The 20,671-nt window shown below is 42.5% G+C and overlaps 1 protein-coding gene across 5 annotated transcripts in view; it reads right to left on the reverse strand.

The window, feature by feature from the left end:
- LOC309666115 (growth factor receptor-bound protein 10-like) overlaps nt 1–20,671 on the reverse strand; it is a 122,298-nt gene that overhangs the window by 21,631 nt on the left and 79,996 nt on the right. For all 5 annotated transcript variants that reach the window (XM_082473200.1, XM_082473198.1, XM_082473199.1 and 2 more), the window contains exon 4: nt 7,183–7,273. In XM_082473200.1, coding sequence (XP_082329326.1) covers nt 7,183–7,273 — 91 coding nt within the window. The remainder of the gene's footprint in view (nt 1–7,182; nt 7,274–20,671) is intronic.

A 20,671-nucleotide genomic window follows, 5' to 3' on the forward strand; every position in this document is an offset into this window, starting at 1 on the left:
TTAATTCTTCTTCTTTTTTTTTTAATTTTTATTGGAGTATAGTTGATTTACAATGTTGTGTTAGTTTCTGGTGTACAGTACAGTGATTCAGTTATACACATACATATTTCCATTCTTTTTCAGATTCTTTTCCCATATAGGTTATTAGAGAATATTGAGTAGAGTTCCCTGTGCTATACAGTAGCTCCTTATCAGTTATCTATTTTATATATAGTAGTGTGTATATGTCAATCCCAACCTCCTAATTTATCACTTCCCCCCACGTTTCCCCTTTGGTAACCATAAGTTTGATTTCAAGATCTGTGTAAATGTCCATCGATAGATGAATGGATAAAGAAGATGTGGTACATATATACAATGGAATATTACTCAGCCATGAAAAAGGATGAAATCATGCCATTTGCAGCAACATGGATGGACCTAGAGATGATCATACTAAGTGAAGCAAGTCAGACAGAGAAAGACAAATGTCATATGATATCACTTATATGTGGAATCTAATAAAAAATGATACAAATGAGCTTATTCACAAAATAGAAACAGACTCACAGATCTTAAAATCACTAATTCTTATTATTAGACAAAATAAAAAACATTTTGTTTTCCACTTTTAGTCAGTCACTCCTGAAATTGATGGTTGTGGATCACATATGGTAGGGATCCAGTTTGCCCCCTGGAATCAATGGCTGTGGGTCATACATGGTAGGGATCCAGTTTGCCCCCTGGAATCGATGGCTGTGGGTCATACATGGTAGGGATCCAGTTTTCCCCCCATCCCCCATGTCCACCACCCCTGGAGGAGTCACGGGCCCCCTGTCCTCAGGGCTCTACCACAACTTCTCTGTGCTGTACTGAGTTTCCGTAACTGTCTGGGTCTCTATGGGATGTCTATTTGTCTATCCTTGAATCAATAACATGCTTTCCTAACTGTGATGCCTCATAAGCAGCCTTGCTACCTGATGGTGCAAATCACCCCTTCCTGCCTACATGTGCTTTGCTCATCTTCAAATTTGTCTTTTCTGTTATGGATTTTTCACATGTCCGTATTAGAAGTAAGAACCATCTATCAGGTCACACCAAACGCTTCAAAACTTGCTTGCAACTGCATTCAATTTAAAGATAAACTTGGGAAGACGTAACATCTTCACTACTTAAGTCTTCTCATTTGTGATCGTGGGATAACTCTCCACTTATATAGGTCTTTTTTATGTCCTTTAAAAACATCTTAGAACGTCAAGTAATCTAGTTGAATTTATTTCTAGATACCTTATCATTTTTGTAATTATGTAAGTGGGATTTCTATTTGCATTACACTTCCTGATTGTTTTCTACCGTTGCACAAGGTATTTTTACATTTTATCTGTTGATCTCACCTATCTACCAGCTTGAAGAACTCATTTATTTTAAATGGATTTTCTATTTGGATAATATTGGGCTGGCCAAAAAGTTCGTTCGGGTTTCTCTGTACGATAATATCATTTGCAAAGAGGCACCAATTCCATTTCTTCCTTTTGGTGTTTGCACTTCTGGTTCTGTGTTTGTTTTATGACACTGGTGAAGACCTCTTGTGACAGCAGGCCTTTTCTGTGCCACTCCTGACTTTCACGGACATGACTCTAATATTTCTCCACCATGGATGCTGGGTGCTGTATATCTTCGACAAACAGACTTTACACAGGTTACAGAGGTTTCTTTTTACTACAGACAGTCCCTGACTTAATGGTACTTCCACTTACGATTTTTCGACTTTAACATGGTGAGAACGTGATTCGCATTCAGTAGAAATCGTACATCGAATTCTGCATTTTGATCCTTTCCCGGGTTAGTGACATGCTGTCCGACCCTCTCTCGTGACGCTGGGCAGGGAGCCTCAGGGCCCAGCTCAAGAGGGTAAACCACTGATACACTTACAACCAGTCTGTACCCAGACAACCATTCTGCCTGCCACTTCAGTACAGCATTCAATAAATTACATGAGAGTGTCGACACGTTATTGTAAAATAGGTTTGTGTTAGATTTCGCCCAACTGTAGGCTAATGAACTGTTCTGAAAACATTTAAGGTGGGCAAGGCTAAGCTATAGTGAGTTAGGTGTATTAAATGCATTTTTGACGTAACGATATTATCAAACTGCAATCAGTTTATAGGGATGTAAGTCAAGGAAGATGTGTACTGGTTTAGGAAGAGTTCGGTTGTTACTGTTTGTTCTGTATTATATGAGTGGAGAACTGTATTAAACAACTCTGTCTCCGGTACGATGACCATTTTCTTTCCTTTAATCTTTTCATGTGTTAAATGTGTTCATAGTCTAATGATGGGAAAGCATCCTTGCATTATTATAATAAATCCAATTTGGTCATAACATTTGTTTGTTCTGTGTTTTATTTAAGATAAACTGTTAAACGTGATTGCTCAATGCTTTCCACAGACTTTTTGGTTGTATGTTAAAATGTGAAATAGGCCCATACTTGGATTTCTTGGACTGTCTCTTACAAAACTACAGAACGTTATAAAATGAGTGGGAGAGCTCTTCTCCTCTCTCTCTCTAGCCACTGGCATAAGAAGAGAAATTATTTGTTTTTTGAAGGCTCCGTGACACTCATTTGCAGAATTCCCTGAGCATCTCTGAGGAGGTATTATTTTCTGACTCCATTCTGCCAGATCTTTATTAAAATTTTATATTTCTCCAAGCGTCAACTATGTTTTGTTTCTCTCTTTCAACTATTCTTCTTTATTCCTTCAGGATTCTCCACCTAAAACTTTTGAGTGCTGTCTGTACTCACAGAGCTATATTTTCCATCAGGTCACATAATATTTAATTCACACAGCACAGAAGAAACCAAATTCTCGGTTTTCTTAGGTAATCTCTAGGCTCTTTCTCCTTTCAGATGCAATCAGGTTTTTGTTTTTGTTTTTTTTTAAGACTTTATTTTTTTTAGAGCAGTTTTAGGTATACAACAAAATTAAGAGGGGGATGCAGAGTTTCCCATTTATCCCGTACTCCCTACATATGCATAGCCGCCCATGGGCACCATCACTCACTAGAATGGTACTTTTTTTTTTTTACCAAGGATGAACCAACACTGACACATCATAATCACACAAAGTCCACAGCAGACTTCAGGGTTCACCTTTGGTGAACCTTGGTACATTCCATGGGTTTGGACAAATGTATCCATAGTGATATCGAGCATTCTAACATCACACACAGTGTTTTCACTGCCCTAAAATCCTCTCTGTTCTGCCTATTCATCTTCCCCCACTGTTGCCTCTGTCTCCATAGTTTTCCCTTTTCCAGAATGTCATTATAGTTGGAATCATACAGTATGTAGCCTTTTCAAACTGGTTCTTTTACTTAGTAATATGCATTTAAGATTTTCTGTGTCTTGTCATGGCTTGATAGCTCATTCCTCTTTAACACTGAATAATATTGCACCACAGTTTATTTACCCATCACCTACTGAAGGACATCTTGGTCGCTTCCACCATTTGGCAATTATGATTGAAGCTGCTATAAATATCTGTGTGCAAGATTTCAGGTGGACATAAATTTTCAACTCATTTGAGCAAATACCAAGGAACATGAATGGCTGTCTCATATGGTAAGAGGATGGTTAGTTTTGTAAGAAACTATCAAACCGTCTTCCAAAGTGGCTGCACCATTTTGTAGCCCCACCAGCAATCATGAGAGTTCCTGTTGCTTCATAGTCTCTCCAGCATTTGGTGTTGCAATTTTGTCTGTATATTTCTGCAATACATTAATTATCCATTTCCCTCATACGTTCACATTTATTGGCATAAAGTTGTTCACGGTTTTCTCATTTTACGATACTTTTTTATCTCCGACATGCTCCTCATATGATTTTCTTGCACGTCCTTCTTCCTCCCGAGCATCTGTGATTTTGGTAGATTTTAGGAAACACTGGCTTTAGTTCTGTTTCTGTCTATTGATGTTTTCGTCATCATTTCAATGATTTCTGATCTTAACTTTTATAATAACTTCCTTCTACATTCCTTAGAGTTATTCAATTTTCATTCTTCTAATTTCAATTTTTCCTCCTTTTAAAGATTAGAAATTTAGTCTTGAATACCATTTTGCAGCATTTTATAATTTCCAAGCTGTAGTACATGCCTTTTTCATTCAGTTCTAAACGACTGATATTTTCATTGTGATTTCCTCTCTAACCATGAGTGAAGTAAGGAGGTATTGTAATGTTTCCACAATATGTTTACATATTTTCTTCTGAAATTTTTCTGTTGACTTCTGATTTAATCACACTGGGTCAAAGACCGTGGCATGCATGAAACAGATTGCTTACAATTCAGTTCAACTTTCCATATATGGTCAACTTTTTTAAAAGTTATACAGATTTTAGAGAAGAATCAAGTGTTTGTCTGTTGGGTGCAGGGTTCTACGTATTTCTACTAATTTGAACCTGTTAATACTGTTAGAGATATCCTAACAGTATTATATATAAATAATACTATAACACTACTATAATTATATATAAATAATGCTATAATTATAATACTATAATTATATATAAATAATACTCCTCGTATTTTATATTTTCTGTTTGACATCCTTTTTTGTTCACATCTGGTTTCTCGTCCTTTTCTGCTTGATGTGGGTTGTTTTTATAAACTGTAGATTCCCTTATATTTTTTTCTGCTAGGTTAGAAACTACAGATTATACACATATTCTTTGAGTAATTACAGTCAATATTTTAGTTGCACCTAATATTTTAAAATACGTAACTATCTTTTTTTCTAATGTAGTCTCAAGTCATTTTACATTCCTTTTATCCTAACTAGGGTCTTATTATGATTCCATCACACATTTAACACTCATTCCCAATGGCTAATTAACCAAAGTTTTAGTTTAACCTAGTTTTAACAATTCACATAGGATTCAACTTATGACACAGCATTTCCTTCTCGGCCGTTACTCTTTTCATGCTCCAGGCCTTCCTCACCACCCACATTTCTTCTTGTGGAAGTAAAACTTTTAATCATTCTTTTAGTGAGGACTGCCAGTAATACATTGCCTCAGCCTTCATCTGAAAGCTTTGTTTTGCTTTCACAAGATGTTGGTATAAAATTTTAGACGGACAGTTCTTTTTCCCTCAACACCTTAAAAATCTCCTGCATTGTCTTCTGGCTCCTCCTGGGCCCAAGTTGGCCATCCATCCAATGGCCATTCCTGGGTTGTGAAATCTGCTGTTTCCCCTTGTCTTCCATTTTCTGGAATAATGCTAAATGCTTTTAGATGTGGATGAACCTTCATTTTTCCTCTTAGTTCTCTGAGTGCGGTTGGGGGGCTCTGTCTCCTCATTTCTGGCCCGTTCTTGGCCAGCATCTCTTCAAACCCCACCCCCATTCCCTCCACTCTCCTGTCCTCACGCGTGTCTAAATGACCATGTCCAATGGCCCGTCCACGTTTTCCCAGGACTCTCTGGGCTAGAGCGAGGTGACTCCAGCTCATCCATTCTCTTTAGACCAAATCCAGCATTTTGGAAATGCCAATGGCTATTCATCTCATTTCCAAAACTTCTCAGGGACTCTCTCTCACACACCCCGTTCTTGCTTCATTTCTTCCCATTGTGTTTCACAGTTTCTTGTCCTCTCTAGTGGATGTTATTCTTGCTTTCATCTCCAGGGCATTACAAACACACTTATCTGCACGTGTAAAGTGGCAATCTCTCGATCCTAGGAGCTGCACTGCCTAGTAGCGGACTGCTTCCCGTGCTGGGAACACCGGCGTGCAGTGGCACCTGGGCTGGGCTGTGCTTGTGCGTCCCCTGCCCACCCTCCCGTGTGCTGGGGTATTGGGACGCTCAGGGACCTCCTCAGGGAAGGCTGCAGTGCTGCGGGGCCATGCCAGCTGCCTGGCCGTAGGTCCACATGCACTGTTTTCCAGGGTCTTTCAGGAGGGGGCGTGCCCCACCCCAGCTCCCAGCGAGCTGCAGGAGCTTGGCCCCTACTATTCCCTGGGACCTGAACCGCTGCCGTCGGTGGTGGCTTTGGGACCTGCAGCCTGTTGGGCATGGGTGTCAGCACTGCTCACTGCTCTGGGGGCACCTCCGTCCTGTGTCTGAACTAGGCTGAGTCCTTTTGATTTTCCTGTTTTATGTGCCATGTGTGCAGAATTACTGAAGACTGGAGGGAAAGGTGGTCAATGTCATGATGGCTTAAAAGCCTGAACTGTCTGGGGAGCTGAGTTCAGCCTGGAGTCACGTCCGCTCACTCCCCCAGGCCCAGCCGCAGCTGCTGAGACACGCAAACCCCAGGTCACTCACTGTAACCCGTGAGATGTAATAAGTCAAGATTTCCCTGAGTTTCAAAGCCGACATGATCAAAATGGTACTCCTCTCGCATCACCTTGTGTGAGAGTTTTCTAAAAGGGCACCCTAAAATTATGCTTGACACAGGAAATCCCGACAGCTTTTATAAATCTTCTAATGCTTGAGAAAACATCCTTTTGACTTCATGGCCAGCTCCCAGACTTCATTTTTGCTAAATGTCATCCTCTTTCTCCTTAGGCAATTAAGAAAATCTGATTATTCTAATTCCTACCAGCTCTAAACCCTACAATTTCTGATACTTAAACTCTCTAATAATCTCAACCACCAGCCATGTGTGCTTTTTCGGTCCCAATTCTCTTCCTAAGCCCTGTCCTACATCAAAGCTTGGGTTTATTAGACCTAAGTTACTAGACCTTGTAACCATTTAAGACACTCCCTTCTTCCCCATGGTGATCCCATCAGAAACTAACCAGAAGGAACAGAAGAAAGCCTAGGAAAGTAGAGAACTGCCAAGAGTACCTACACGCAAAACTAGCTTAAGTGCAAATAAAAATGCCAAAATCAAGAGGGCCCCACCATGGAGGGGCCTCTAAGGCTGCCTTGAAGTTGAATCCTGGGAAAATTCACATGAAATCTATCTGGAAGTTTTGCTCATTGAAGTTGGTTCATTGAAAGAAACTATATGAAGATGTCATAACCAAGTATTTCTCTTTTATAGAATTTATTTTCCTTAAAGGGGAAAAGAAGAGCTAAGGTCAGCATCTTCTTGTGTCAGAGCCAAGAACAGTCTCTTAGAATACAAAGCCTAGCATCGCTGCAAAGCTGTAGTGAGAGTCAGGGCATCTGTGTCCGGGCGCTTTTGTGACTCCGTCCTTACCTTGGTGATTCGCCAGCCGGTCGGGCGGCGCTGGGAAGCCGGGTCCTGCCAGATCTCCAGGACGGCGAGGAGATGTCTGCTCCACCTGGCCCTGGAGAGACAGGTGCGGAAAGGCTCTGGTCAAAAGAAGCACTTCACACGGGTCACATCCACCACCCCCAGCATTTCTTTTCTTTCTCCCCCCATTTCTTACTTTTTCAATGTATTTACTTTTTTAGTTTTAAACGACAGTTGTTTAAAATAACGCTGTAAAAGGAAAGTTAATCACAAAAAGGGACAGCCTGCTGGCTAGGGAGTTGGAAGAAAAAGTTACTCTTTGTTTTTGTCTTAAATTGCTTTCCCTGAATAGCAATTCAAGAAGAACTACTGTCAACTGCAGGGTTTAAGCCATGAATGTAAAGAATTAGTATTCCATGGAGCACAGACAATCTCCTGTAACAATTACTGGTGATCAAGCCCTAGGCGGTCTGTTACCTGGGAAGGAAATGCCCAGCGACTGTTTTATAATTGGACCCTCCACAGAGCATCCGGAGCTCAGTGGCACTGCAGAAAGAAATTTTCCTAATAGTATAGATTTATTCAGATTAAAATTTTTTCCTACATCAGTTTTAATAAGTTGTATTTTTATAGGCGTTTGTCGAATCTAAAGTTCCAAATTTATTGGCATATTATTCATAACATCCTCTGATTTTATTTTACTATCTGAAGAGATGTCACTATAATTTTCCTGTTACTGGTTGTTGGTGGGATCGTTCTTGATTTGTTTCACTGATTAGTGGGAAATACATTTTATTGATATTTTCAAAGAATAATCTTTTAGATTTTTTGACCCTCTCTATTGTATTTTGTTTCTATTTCAGTATTTCTTCTCTTTTTTTTCTAATTTTATTGGAGTCTAGTTGATTTACAATGTTGTGTTAGTTTCAGGTGTACAGCACAGTGATTCAGTTATATATATACATACCTTCATTATTTTTCAGATTCTTTCCCCTTGTAGGTTATTACAGAATACTGAGTAGAGTTCCCTGTGCTATACAGTAGGTCTTTGTTGGTTATCTATTTTATACATAGTAGTGTGTATATTCAGTGGCATTTTTTAGACCTCAGGTGAGGAGAAAAATTTTCGGCAAAAGTTAAAACAGCAACATTAAAACCAAGCCCACAACTCCAGAAAAACATCTTCACGGGATTATAATCAAGCCAATGAAAGATACATTAAAACATGGACAAAGAAAATGGGCCTGTAAAATATATACATGCTTAAAATAAAGTATTAGCGGTGATTAACTTGGGGTGGAGAGATGACAGAGTTCTCTGGCAGATTTAAGAAGCTTTTGTAATTTTTATAAATGCACATGTATTGCCTCTGTAATTGGAAAGGTTTTAGAACTGTGTCAGAAAGTATAAGATCTGCGTGGAAAATCTATTAATATTAATAAAAATTGACACAGTACAAGTAGCTACCTTCAGCATCCTGGTACCACAAAGCTCCGCACATGGAAAGTCCCCCCCACCCCCCCGTGGGTGCCGGCATGGCGTGGAGCTTATGCTGCCAGCCGAACTCCCATTTCATAGATGAGGAAGCTGAGGGATGGAAGAAGCGCCCACCCACTATCACCCCGTGGTTAGGGGCAGCCCTGGGACTGGACCCCAGGCAGCTGGGCTCCAGAACCCAAGTGCCTTCCAGCCCAAGCTGCTCACACAAGAAACTCCAAAAAAGCACATTATTCTGACAGGACACTTCATGGCCTGAATGCTCCCCCCACCCGCTGGCCAGCGGCTTCTGCATCCAGAGCCCTGGCCTGCCTGGGTGTGGCAGAGGATGGGTAATAACTCCACTGTGTGTCCACAGGTGTGGGTCTGGTCCACACTCCGCTGGGGCCACTCCCAAGAGAGGGAGGGCAGAGTGGGGAGCAGCTTGGAGAGAGTCCAGAAGGGAGAGAAGATGCTTGCTACCCGGGAAGCACAGCCGCCTTCACACCTTCCTCCAGAAAACATGGGAAAATTGAACAAAGACCTCTGGTAGGGGAGAGATTTTCACGTGCTTCTCTCTCTCTGCTCTCCCCCTTCAAAAGGAATAGCTCTCTTTTGGCTTTTTTAATCACAGACGTAATGCTTGCTAGTTAGGAAAATGTAGATGCTAAAGAAAAGTATGAAGACAAAAATGAAAATGAACCTCTCTTCTCTCACTCAAGGATGTTATCCTACCAGCAGTTTTTGGGCTGTTCTTTCAGAGAAAAAATAAAAATGCACACACAGAGAGTGTGTACAGATGCAATGTTTGAATTATTTATGGATAGCGTATATGTTATATTTGAATCACATGGGGGTTACAAATGATTCTGATAAAAAATGGAATCACAATCATGACACCTCCTGTTATATTTTAACGTAGCTTTCTGAAATTTTTCCATGGCAACAAACATTCCCCATCATCCCCTTCATAATTCTAGCATACCCCATTAAGTAGCTGTGTAACACGATTTCTTTCATTAATACCGTACTGGCGAACGTACAGTTTGTTAAGAAAGTAAGGTTTTGATTGGGAGAGAGGAGAGGGATTAGTTTGGAGAACATGGTGTCTGGGAGGCAAGAGTGATGCCACTAAGACTGCCCCCCTCCCCCGCCCGCAAGGTGCTGAAGGTGGAGCCGGGCGGTCAAGGTCAGAGAACAGGGTGGTCCCCCCAGCCTAGGCGATTCAACAGTCTCCCCGTCCAGGGTCACCCCACCTATTTTCAGCACCTCCGCAGCCCAGTGTTTCTCCATCCAATCGACTCTTTACCATCGGAGAGAAATATTTTTTCCTTCTTTTCCAAATCTTAAAACCGCCCATATAAATTTATGGAAATACAAAGCAGATACAAAAATTAGCCTAAATCCCATGACAGCAGGGTAAGGTAGCATTCTCCTGGACTTTGCACCTTTACTATGCATAGCTGGACACTGCGGAAATCACATGGTGTAAACAATTTTGTGTTTTTTCCCCAATATACATCACAAGAGGTTATATTAAAACCTTGGTAAATATCATTTTTTCAGATTCTAAACTACTCTCAGGAACACTTTCAGTCATTTGCAAATTTCAGATAACATAAATACAATCAAACAAATACCTCTGTGCATAAAACCTTGTACACATTTCTGATTATTTGCTTAGGATCCCCAGAGGTAGAAGGACTAGGTCAAAAGTTATGTGCTTTTCTTTTTTGAGTCTAGACACACACTGTCAAGCTCTCGTTCACCCAGCTTACCCTTCCACCTGAAATAGAGACCTGCCCACTTCCCAACATCCCAGGCAGCCAACACTGTGACGGTGACTGTTTTGGAATTTTTATCTTGCCAGTCCCAGAGGCAGGCAGTGGCCTAATCCTGTGGTTTTCACAAGCAGGTCTTAAATACTGAAGTTGGACATTCTTTCCATATGCTTATCAGGCCTTTGTGTTTCTCCTTTTGGACTATCCTTTTTTTGACAGGCCAGCTGGACCAGTGCAAGGGCTCCCAATCGAGCCTCTGTGAAGGAACCTCAGCCCCCATCACCCAGCTGAGGGTTTGGGACCAGCGTCTGGACTCGCTGAGTCAGTTGGCAAATCTGTCAAATGGGCTGCACAACGCCTGCAGGACGGCTGGGAGGGCACCAGCCCTGAGGTCCTGGACTCCCCAGAAACGTCGGTCTGTTTCTTAATCTTCCAGGATGAGCTCTTTATGTGCTAAGAAACAAAGTTTGGTCCTCTTTGTAGCAAGTACTTTTCCCACCTTGTTTGAGATTTAATTATATTTTTTGATTCTCAGAGTTTAAGTCAATGCAGTCAAGTTTACTGAACTTTTCTTTTGGGCTCATTATTTTATGCTTGAAGCGTCCATTTACATGTTGTCCTGGTTTCTTCCCCAACTGGGTGCATTCTCTTTCATCACTCTGCCATCTATTTTGGAGGGCAGGAAGAGGTGAGGCCAAAAACTGACCAGTCCGGGCTTCCCTGGTGTCGCAGTGGTTGAGAATCTGCCTGCCAATGCAGGGGACACGGGTTCGAGCCCTGGTCTGGGAAGATCCCACATGCCGTGGAGCAACTAGACCTGTGAGCCACAACTACTGAGCCTGCGCGTCTGGAGCCTGTGCTCCGCAACAAGAGAGGCCACGATAGTGATAGGCCCGTGCACCGCGATGAAGAGTGGCCCCCGCTTCCCGCAACTAGAGAAAGCCCTCGCACAGAAATGAAGACCCAACACAGCCAAAAATAAATAAATAAATAAATAATTATTTAAAAAAAAAAAAAATCTGACCAGTGCACGCAGTCCCATTTATCACCCAATCTTCCCTCGTGCCTGGTCTGGAAGGTCACTTTCACGTCACACGTTACAATCCACGCACACAGGGGTCTGTGGTCCTCGTTGGTGCCACAGACCTGCTCCTTCCTGGGCTAGCTCTCAGGTTCCCATGCTCACGGCTGCTGGACACGTTTATCATCAGCATATGTTTCCTCCTTTGCTGCTTTTACATGAGTTCCTCAGCCACTTTCTTCGAAACAAGTAACGTCAAAGTGTCATATGGGAGAACAAATCTGACTCCCTATTGGATCTGTTTCTTTTACTTTAACCTTTGTCCTCTATTGCTTTTGCTTCCAGTTAAGAATGTTGCGGAGAGCCTGAAATATACAGGATAGCCCATTCTCAAGGCTCTGACCCTTAAGGGTATAACACTTTTCCATTCATATAGAAATAAAAAGTTGCAGAACAGAGAGTAACATTCATCTTGCTGAAGGTTTACAGGAACATGGTGAACTGACATACCGCAGACAGCTGCAAGAACAAAGGATTCCCACACCAAGAAGCCTGCAGCAACCACCACGCCCCTCCCTCACCTGGCCTTTACAAATGCTTTGCTGAAACCCTTCCGGGTAGTTCGGGGTTTTGGGGGGCATAAGCCACCCACCTCCTTGCATGGCCCTGCAATAAACCTTTCTCTGCTCCAAACTCCAACATTTCAGTATAGTTTGGCCTCACCGTGCATCAGGCACATGGACTTGCGTTTGACAACAAAAGTTGGCTTAGATTATTTAAACTTCTCATCTGGAATATTTCCTTATATTTAAGTAATTACTACCCATTACTAACACGAATGTTAGGAGTGGACCATCTGATTGAAATCAGACCACACAAGCATCAAGAGTATAAACCAAGAAGCTGTGATACCCCACATATTTCAAAGGGTTTGGGGGTCCAGCTGCCCCGAGGCCCTGCTCAAGGCGTTTCTGGGGCTGGGCGTGGCCCGACAGGTAAACAAACACCTCGGTGTCTCCTATGCACATGCCATTCTGAGAGCCAGTCACCCAGCAACACGCTGCCCTCCTGAGAACACCTCTTTTCAGTGATGGGCACAGCAGACCCCACCAAGACCTCTGTTCAGAAGACAAGTAACCTTCTAACCTAATTTAAGGCAACTTTGTCTACATAATGTGACCAGATTTAGCAACTAAAAATACAGAACGTTCAGTGAAACTTGAATTTCAGACAAACAACTAATAGTTTTTCTGGTGTATGTCCCAAATATTGCATGGGGCTTATCCTAAAAAAATGTTGTGGTTTATCTGAATCTAACTGGGCACGTTCTAGTTTATCTGGCAACTCTACACCTAAAGTATCGTTCGAAATCTGACAGGCTTGCCTGACAAATTACAGCAGTAAGAACAAAATCTCAACAACTGCCTCATTTGTTCATATATAAAACTCCCAGATCGAAAGAGCAGAAGTCAGCATATAGAAGCTTCAGACAAGAATTCTATTACCTTGCAAAGCCAAGAGAAACGAAACAGTATGGAAAATGATGGTGTTTGTAAACTAAAGCCAGAGCATGAAGGCAGCTGGGCGGAGAAGTTAATCACCGTGGCATAGAACAGAAACTCCCCCACAGTGCTGGAAGGTCAAGTGCAGAGGAAGCTCACAGTAATACAAACTGGGACGAGGGTAAAGTCTTCTCGCTGGGCTGGCCTGGTCTCCTCCAGGGCTAGTTTGGTCTGTCTGGGGGGGATTCTCCCGTCCCAGGTTGGTGGGCCTCCCTCTTGGGTGAGGAGGTCAGAGCGGCCAGGCCGGGGCCCAGGGCCAGCACTACACAGCCTCCTTGTCTGCAGGAGGCCCAGGGCCGGCAGAGGAAGGCGAGGGTTCTTCTCTGAAGGTGGCCACTAGCCGACGATGCTTCTCTAAAGCACAGTCCTTGGTCATAGTACTGTTTACCCCTCGGAGAGGTGGGAGGCTGGGAGCCCCTTCATTAAAGCTGCATGGGTCACTTCACCATTTAGCGCTGGATCCCCAAACCCCTGTGCTTTAGAAACACTTTCCAAAGTCGGAAGCGAGCAAGGCCTAGACACCTTCCTCCTGCAGGGTGACCTCGTGCTAAGTGATCTCGTTCAAGCCTCTCTGAGCCCTGGGAGCTGGTGGGGAGAGAGCCACAGGGCGCGAAGGGGCAGGCAGGAGAGGCCAGACATGGACTGATTCTCCAGCACGGCTGTGCGATTCCTCTAGAAAGTTCCTTAGCGAGCCCCACTTCTGGGGTCGCATGAATGCCCCCAGGCTTGCTCCTCCGGGCCTCTAGCTGGCTCCAGGCTGGGGCACCTACCTGGCCAGCTCCTCTGGACCCGCCAGTCCCACCCTGGACCTGTCCTCGTCGCCCTCCAGGAGCGCCCACTGCCCACCGCTGAGGCCTCTGCCCATGGAGGGGCTGCGGGGGGTAACCTGCAGGTTTAAAGATTACACCTAAAAAGTGCCTCAAGCCAGGGTCAGGACACCACGGGGCCTAGTGACAGGGCTTGGGACCCTCCCTGTCACCCCCGGAGCATCACGCTAGTCTCACCTGGAGAAACAGGTGAGAAATGCGGACTCCCAGGCCCAAGGGCCCTGCTCAGTCCTGACTGGGGGATGGGGCTGGAGTCTGAGCTCCTCACCTTAGGTGATTCACTCACGGGAACATTCCAGGGGCCACAGTCGTGTGCCTCCCCCTCCTGCTCTTTGTGGAGTCCTCACTCACTGTCTGGAATATTCTCTGCCCTCCATACACACCATCTGCTCATCCTCCAGGCCCAGCCCAAAAGGCACCCCCTTCTGGAGCTTTCTGTGACAGCCCAGAGGACCGTGGTCACTTACCCCTCACCCCGCTGCCTTGCTTCAATTAAAGTGAGAAGTTAGGAGGGTGCACCCCTCTTCCCCTAGAGCACCATCCACACTGTCCCCTCCTCCCACCCCCAGCCCGACCCCAGCCTCACTGCCGACTGCTTCTCAGGGAGGCGGTGGAGGTGGAGGCCCCAGGATGGAAGCAAGGCCTCGGAACGCTGTCCTGGGACACACCACCCCCTGCTGGAGGCCAGCAGAACAAGCTGTGTTTCAGCAAAAACCCTGACAATGCAGCCTGGGTGCAGAAAAGACAAGAGGCCAACTGTCAGCTGGCACTCATGTCTAATAAACCCTGGCCTAAGCTGCTGTGGAACAGTACAAGATGCTCAAGAAGAACACTGCTCCAGGGACCAGAAAACGTTCACTGGTGAGCCGTAGGTGAGCGGTTCTGGGGTCACCTATGCCTCGGAGAGCAGCTAGGAGAATTTGATGAGACCGGAGTGTAACAGTCAGCACAGCATCTGCCGGGTAACAAATGGGAATGAACAGGTAAGGCCAGACTCTGGTATCAAATCCCAGTTTCCCACCTGCTGGTTAGTCCTGTGACATTGGGCAACTTCCTGCATCTCTGTGCTTCCTTGGGGCAGAATGGTGACCTCACAGGTCGGTTGGGATGATTAAATTAAAATGATGTAAACAAAGCATCTGTCCAGTGACTAAAGCTACCAGGTGTTCAGTGATGGTCAGCAAGCAACGGGGACAAGAAGTCCATAAACAAGATCTCTCTCTAGTGGGCGCCCCAGGGATTTGTCCTCATACCTGCCTGTATACAATCTCTCAGGGACCTGAATAAAGACACAGTAGGTGCCCTTAGTTACCCTGCTAAGTTGAACAAAGATCGACACCAGAGAAAACAGAACGAGAGGAACCGAAACGTCCTCGACCTGCGAGAATGCTCAATCAGAATCTACAAGCAGAAATCTAACGTGAACTTAAACTTAAACACTACAGGACCCAAAACCAACCAGCTAACCAGCCAACAGTGCATGAGAATGGTGTAGGGGAACGGGCAGTCCCAGGACAGCAGCCCGAGGCTGCGGCTAAGACAAAGCCAGAGTGACTCCCAGCCCACCCCAGCCCTACCGACAGCTGCCCCTCTGCTGAGCAGGGAAAAGGCATAATGACAAGGGATCCCCGCTCCAGCTCCCGGCAGCTCTTGGGCCTCCCCCAGGCCTTTCCCACCAGGTAGCCCTCCTGCCCCCTGACCTTGCTGCCTGGAGAAACTGCTGACCCCCAGCTAAGGCACAACAGGCCAACGCTTCTGAAAATCAACATGGGAAATACAAGTGCCATGGCTTCTATCATTTCACACAAGGTGCAGTTAAAGCTGTAAAACAAATCAAAATGGAAATCCACTAAGCTATGAGACTGCTGTCCTAGTGAAGAATAAGCAACTAAATGGCCCAAAGCCCGCTTCTGTCAATGGCATGTATGTCTTACTGTAGAACTTTCAAACATATATAGGTGGGGAGGTGTGATCCAGATTTCATGTTTACCCTCCCCTGAGCCACAGACAATTACTAATTTTTGTTAAAAATGGATGTGAAGATTCCAGTTCAAGATGGTGACATAGGAAGATCCTGAACTCACCTGTTCCTACGGACACACTGACCCTACAGCTACACAGGGAACAATCTGTTCCTAAAAAGCCTACAGCTGGCTGAGTGATGCCCGCACATCAGGCAAACAAGAAGAAAACCATATCAAGGCAGGAGGGAAGGGCTGGGACACGATCTGGCCATAAACCCCACCCCTGGCCCAGTGACCCACAACTGGGAGAAAACTCAAAATCTGGAACTTCTCCCGAGGAGCAAAGGTTCAAACCCCACATCAGTACCTCAATATTTAGGGTCTGCACCTGAAAGGCAAGCCTGAAAAAAACATCTAATTTTGAAAACCAAAGGGGCTCATGTCTCAGGATGCACAGGACTGCAGTGATCTGGAAGGGCCCACGTGCTTGGACTCATCTGTCCAAGAGCCCAGCTCAGAGGTCGGTGCCATCTTCACAACCTCTCTCTGCTGCACTCCAGAGCACCAGCATCTCCTGGAGGGGAGCTTTACATACTACAGGTACCCTGTTTCCAGGTCTGGTGCCCTGGTTTCAGCAGTTGCTGCCCAGGGGATGTCACCTGATTACCTGGCTCCGGCGGCCAGAGGGTCTGCATTCCTGGGATTCACAAGACTCTGGCAATCAGAGAGATGGTTCGTGCAAAGATGCACCCTAGGGCACTGCACAGAGAGCAGATGGAGCCCCAATATTTGTGACGGCCACCCAGGGGACATCACCAGATAGCCTGTCCAACGGGGCTTACTTTTGGGGCCCCACACGACTGTATATATTTATACACTTTTAAAAGCTAATGCTTGAGGGTCTGGCTTCCAAGCAGCCTTCATTGAGGTGCTGAGATCCTCCCCTTAAACACACTGACAGGTTGTGGTACATCATCAATGGCTGGGAGACATCAAAAATACAATGGGCTCCCGAGAGACGCACACAGGTTTGAGTGATGACCAAGAGCTGGGGTAGGGTTGACAAGAAAACGTATGAAATAATAATTAATCTCACTGAAAGGTAATTATATAGTATAGATACAAATTAGGCACTTATAAATAATTAGTTAAGGGATAACAAGATAAAAAGATGTAAAACATGACATCAAAAACATAAAACGTGGTGGAGGGGGAGAGTAAAAATGCTGAGGTTTATTTAGAATGGGATCAAACTTAAGTTCTTATCAACTTAAAATAGACTGTTATAGATGTAACTTATGTAAGCCTCACAGTAACCACAAAGCAAAAACCTATATAGAAAATATACAAAAGAAAGAGAGAAAGGAATATAAGCATTATATAAGCACTAAAGAAAGTCATAAACCATAAAGGAAGAGAAGAAAAGAACAGAGAGGAACTACAGAAACAGCCCGGAAAAAAAAATGGCGGTAAATTCATACCTATCAATAATTAATTTAAATATAAATGGACTAAACCCTCCTATCAGAAGACATGGGGTGGCTGAATGGATAAAAATATAAGACCAATCTACAGGCTGCCTACAAGAGACTTAATTCACATATAAGAACACACACTGACTGAAAGTGAAGGGATGGAAAAAGACATTTCATACAAATGGAAACCAAAAGAAAGCTGGAATAACTATACTTATATGAGACAAAAGACCTGGAAACAAAGACTGCAATAAGAGACAAAGAAAGGCATCACATAATGATAAAGAGGTCAACCCAACAAGAGGATATAACATTTGTAAATATCTATGCACTCAACACAGGAGTGCCTAACTATATAAAGCAAATATTACCAGACCTAAAAGGAGAAATAGATAGCAATACAATAATAGTGGGGACTTTAATACTCCATTTACATCAATGGCTAGATCTTCCAGACAGATAATCAATAAGGAAACATTAGCCTTAAAAGATACATTAGAATACATGGCCTGTACAGATATATACAGAACATTCCACCTGAAGGCAGCAGAATACACAATCTTCTCAAGTACCCATGGAACATTTCCCAAGCTAGATCTTATGTTAGTCCATAACACAAGTCTTAATAAATTTACAACAGAAATCAGATCAAGTGCTATTTTCTGATCACAATAATATGAAACTAGAAATTAATTACATGAAGAAACCGTAAAATTGGCAAATAAGTAGAGATTAAACAATATGCTACTGAACAGCCAATGGTTCAAAGAAGAAATAAAAAAATAAAAAAATAAAAAAATACCTTGAGAAAAATGAAAATGGAACTATAGCAAACCAAAATTTGTGGGATAAAGCAAAAGCAGTTCTGAGAGGAAAGCTCACAGTGACACAGGCCTACTTCAAGAAACAGGAAAAGTCTCAAATAAACAACCTAACTTTACACCTCAAGGAACTAGATAAAGCAGAACAAACAAATCCCAAAGACAGTAGAAGGCAGGAAATAAAATTTAGAACAGAAATAAATGAAATGGAGACTAAACAGGTGATAGAGAAGATCAATGAAACTAAGATCCCATTCTTTGAAAAAAATAAACAACATTGACAAACCGTTAGCTAGACTCAGCAGGACAAAAAGAGGACACAAATAAATAAAATCAGAAATGAAAGAGGAGACTTTATAACTGATATCACAGAAATACAAAGAAACATAAGAATCTACCATGAACAATTACACACCAACAAACTGGACAACCTAGAAGAAATGGATAAATATCTAGAAACGTACAACCTACTAAGACTGAATCATGATGAAACAGAAAACCTGAACAAACTTATTACTAGTAAGGAGATTTAATCAGTAATAAAAATCCTCCCAACAAATGAAAGTCCAGGACCACATGGCTTCACTGGTGGATTCTACCAAACTTTCCAAGAAGAATCAATACCAATCCTTCTCAAATTCTTCCAAAAAACAGAAGAGGAGGGAATGCTTCCAAACTCATTTTATAAGGACAGCATTACCCTAATACCAAACAAAGATGCCACAAGAAAAGAAAATTATAAGCTAATATCCCTAATGAACATAGATGTAAAAATCCTCAACAAAATATTAGCAAACCAAATTCAATAATACATTAAAATGATCATATACCATGATCAAGTAGGATTTATTCCAGGGATGCAAGGATGATTCAACATGTGCAGATCAGTCAATATGATACACCAAATTAACAAAATGAAGGCTAAAAAAAATCATGATCTCAACAGATGCAGAAAAAGCATTTGACAAAATTCAATATCATTTTTGATAAAAACTTTCAACAAAGTGGGTGTAGAGGGAATATACCTCAACATAATAAAGGTCATATATGATATGCCCACAGCTAACATCATACTTAGTGGTGAAAAGCTGAAAGCATTTCCTCTAAGATCAGGAACAAGACAAGGATGCCTACTCCTGCCACTCGTATTCAACATAGTATTGGAAGCAGTAGCCAGAGCAATTAGGCAAGAAAAAGAAGTAAAAGTTATCCAAATTCGAAAGCAAAAAGTGAAACTCACTGTTTGGAGATGTCATGAAATTGTATATAGAAAACCTTACAGGCTCCATCAAAAAACTGTTAGAGCTAATAATAAATGAACTCAGTAAAGTTGCAGGATACAAAATCAATTGCATTTATATATACTAAAAATGAGAAATAAAGAAAATAATCTCATATACAATTACATCAAAAAGAATAAAGTACCTAAGAATAAATCTAACCAAGGAGATGAAAGGCCTATACACTGAAAACAGTAAGACATTAATGGAAGAAACTGAAGATGCAAATAAATGGAAGATATTCCATGCTCATGGATTAGAGGAACCAATATTGTTAAAATGTCCATATCATCCAAAGCAATCTACAGATTCAATGCAATCCCTATCAAAATTCCAATGTCATTTTTCAAAGAAATAGTACAAATAGTCTTAAAATCTGTATGGAACCACAAAAACCCCGAATAGCCAAAGCAGTCTTGAGAAAAAACAGCAAAGCTGGAGGCATCATGTTCTCTGATTTCAAACCACAGTTGGCTCTCCATATCCGTGGGTCCTACACACGAGGATTCAACCAACTGCGGATTGAAAATATTTGAAATAAAAAATTCCAGGAAATTCCAAACAGCAAACTTGAATTGCTGCACACCAGCAATGCAATACATTTATGTTGTATTTCCAATGGTTTAGATAGTGTTTACATTGTACTGGGTATTATAAGTGATTTAGAGGTCATTTAAAGTATATGAAGGGATGTGCACAGGTTATACACAAATACTACACCATTTTATATAAGGGACTTAAGTATCTGCAGATTTTGGTATCTGAGAGGGGTCCTGGAACCAATTCTCCATGGATACCAAGGGACAACTGTATATTACAAAGCTATAGTAATTAAAACAATATGATAATGGCACAAAAACAGACACATAGATCAAAGGAACAGAATAGAGAGCCCAGAAATAAACCCATACATATATGGTCAATTATTTATGACAAAGAAGCCAAGAATATACAATGGGGAAAGACAGTCTCTTCAATAAATGATGTTGGGAAAACTGGACAGCTACATGCAAAAGAATGAAACTCAACCACTATCTTATACCATACCAAAAAATTAACTCAAAATGGATTAAAGACTTGAACATAAGACTTGAAATCATAAAACTCCTAGAAGAAAACATAGGTGGTAAGCCCCTTGACTTATGTTAAGGATGTCTTGGTGATTTTTTCAATCTGACACCAAAGCAAAAGAAACAAAAGCAAAAGTAAAAAGTAGGACTATATCATATTAAAAAGCTTTTGCACAGCAAAGGAAACCATCAACAAAATAAGAAGGCACCCTAGT

Source organism: Balaenoptera physalus (genome assembly GCF_965194825.1).
Source record: "Balaenoptera physalus genome assembly, chromosome: 8".
In the NCBI taxonomy this organism is placed as follows: Eukaryota; Metazoa; Chordata; class Mammalia; order Artiodactyla; family Balaenopteridae; genus Balaenoptera; species Balaenoptera physalus.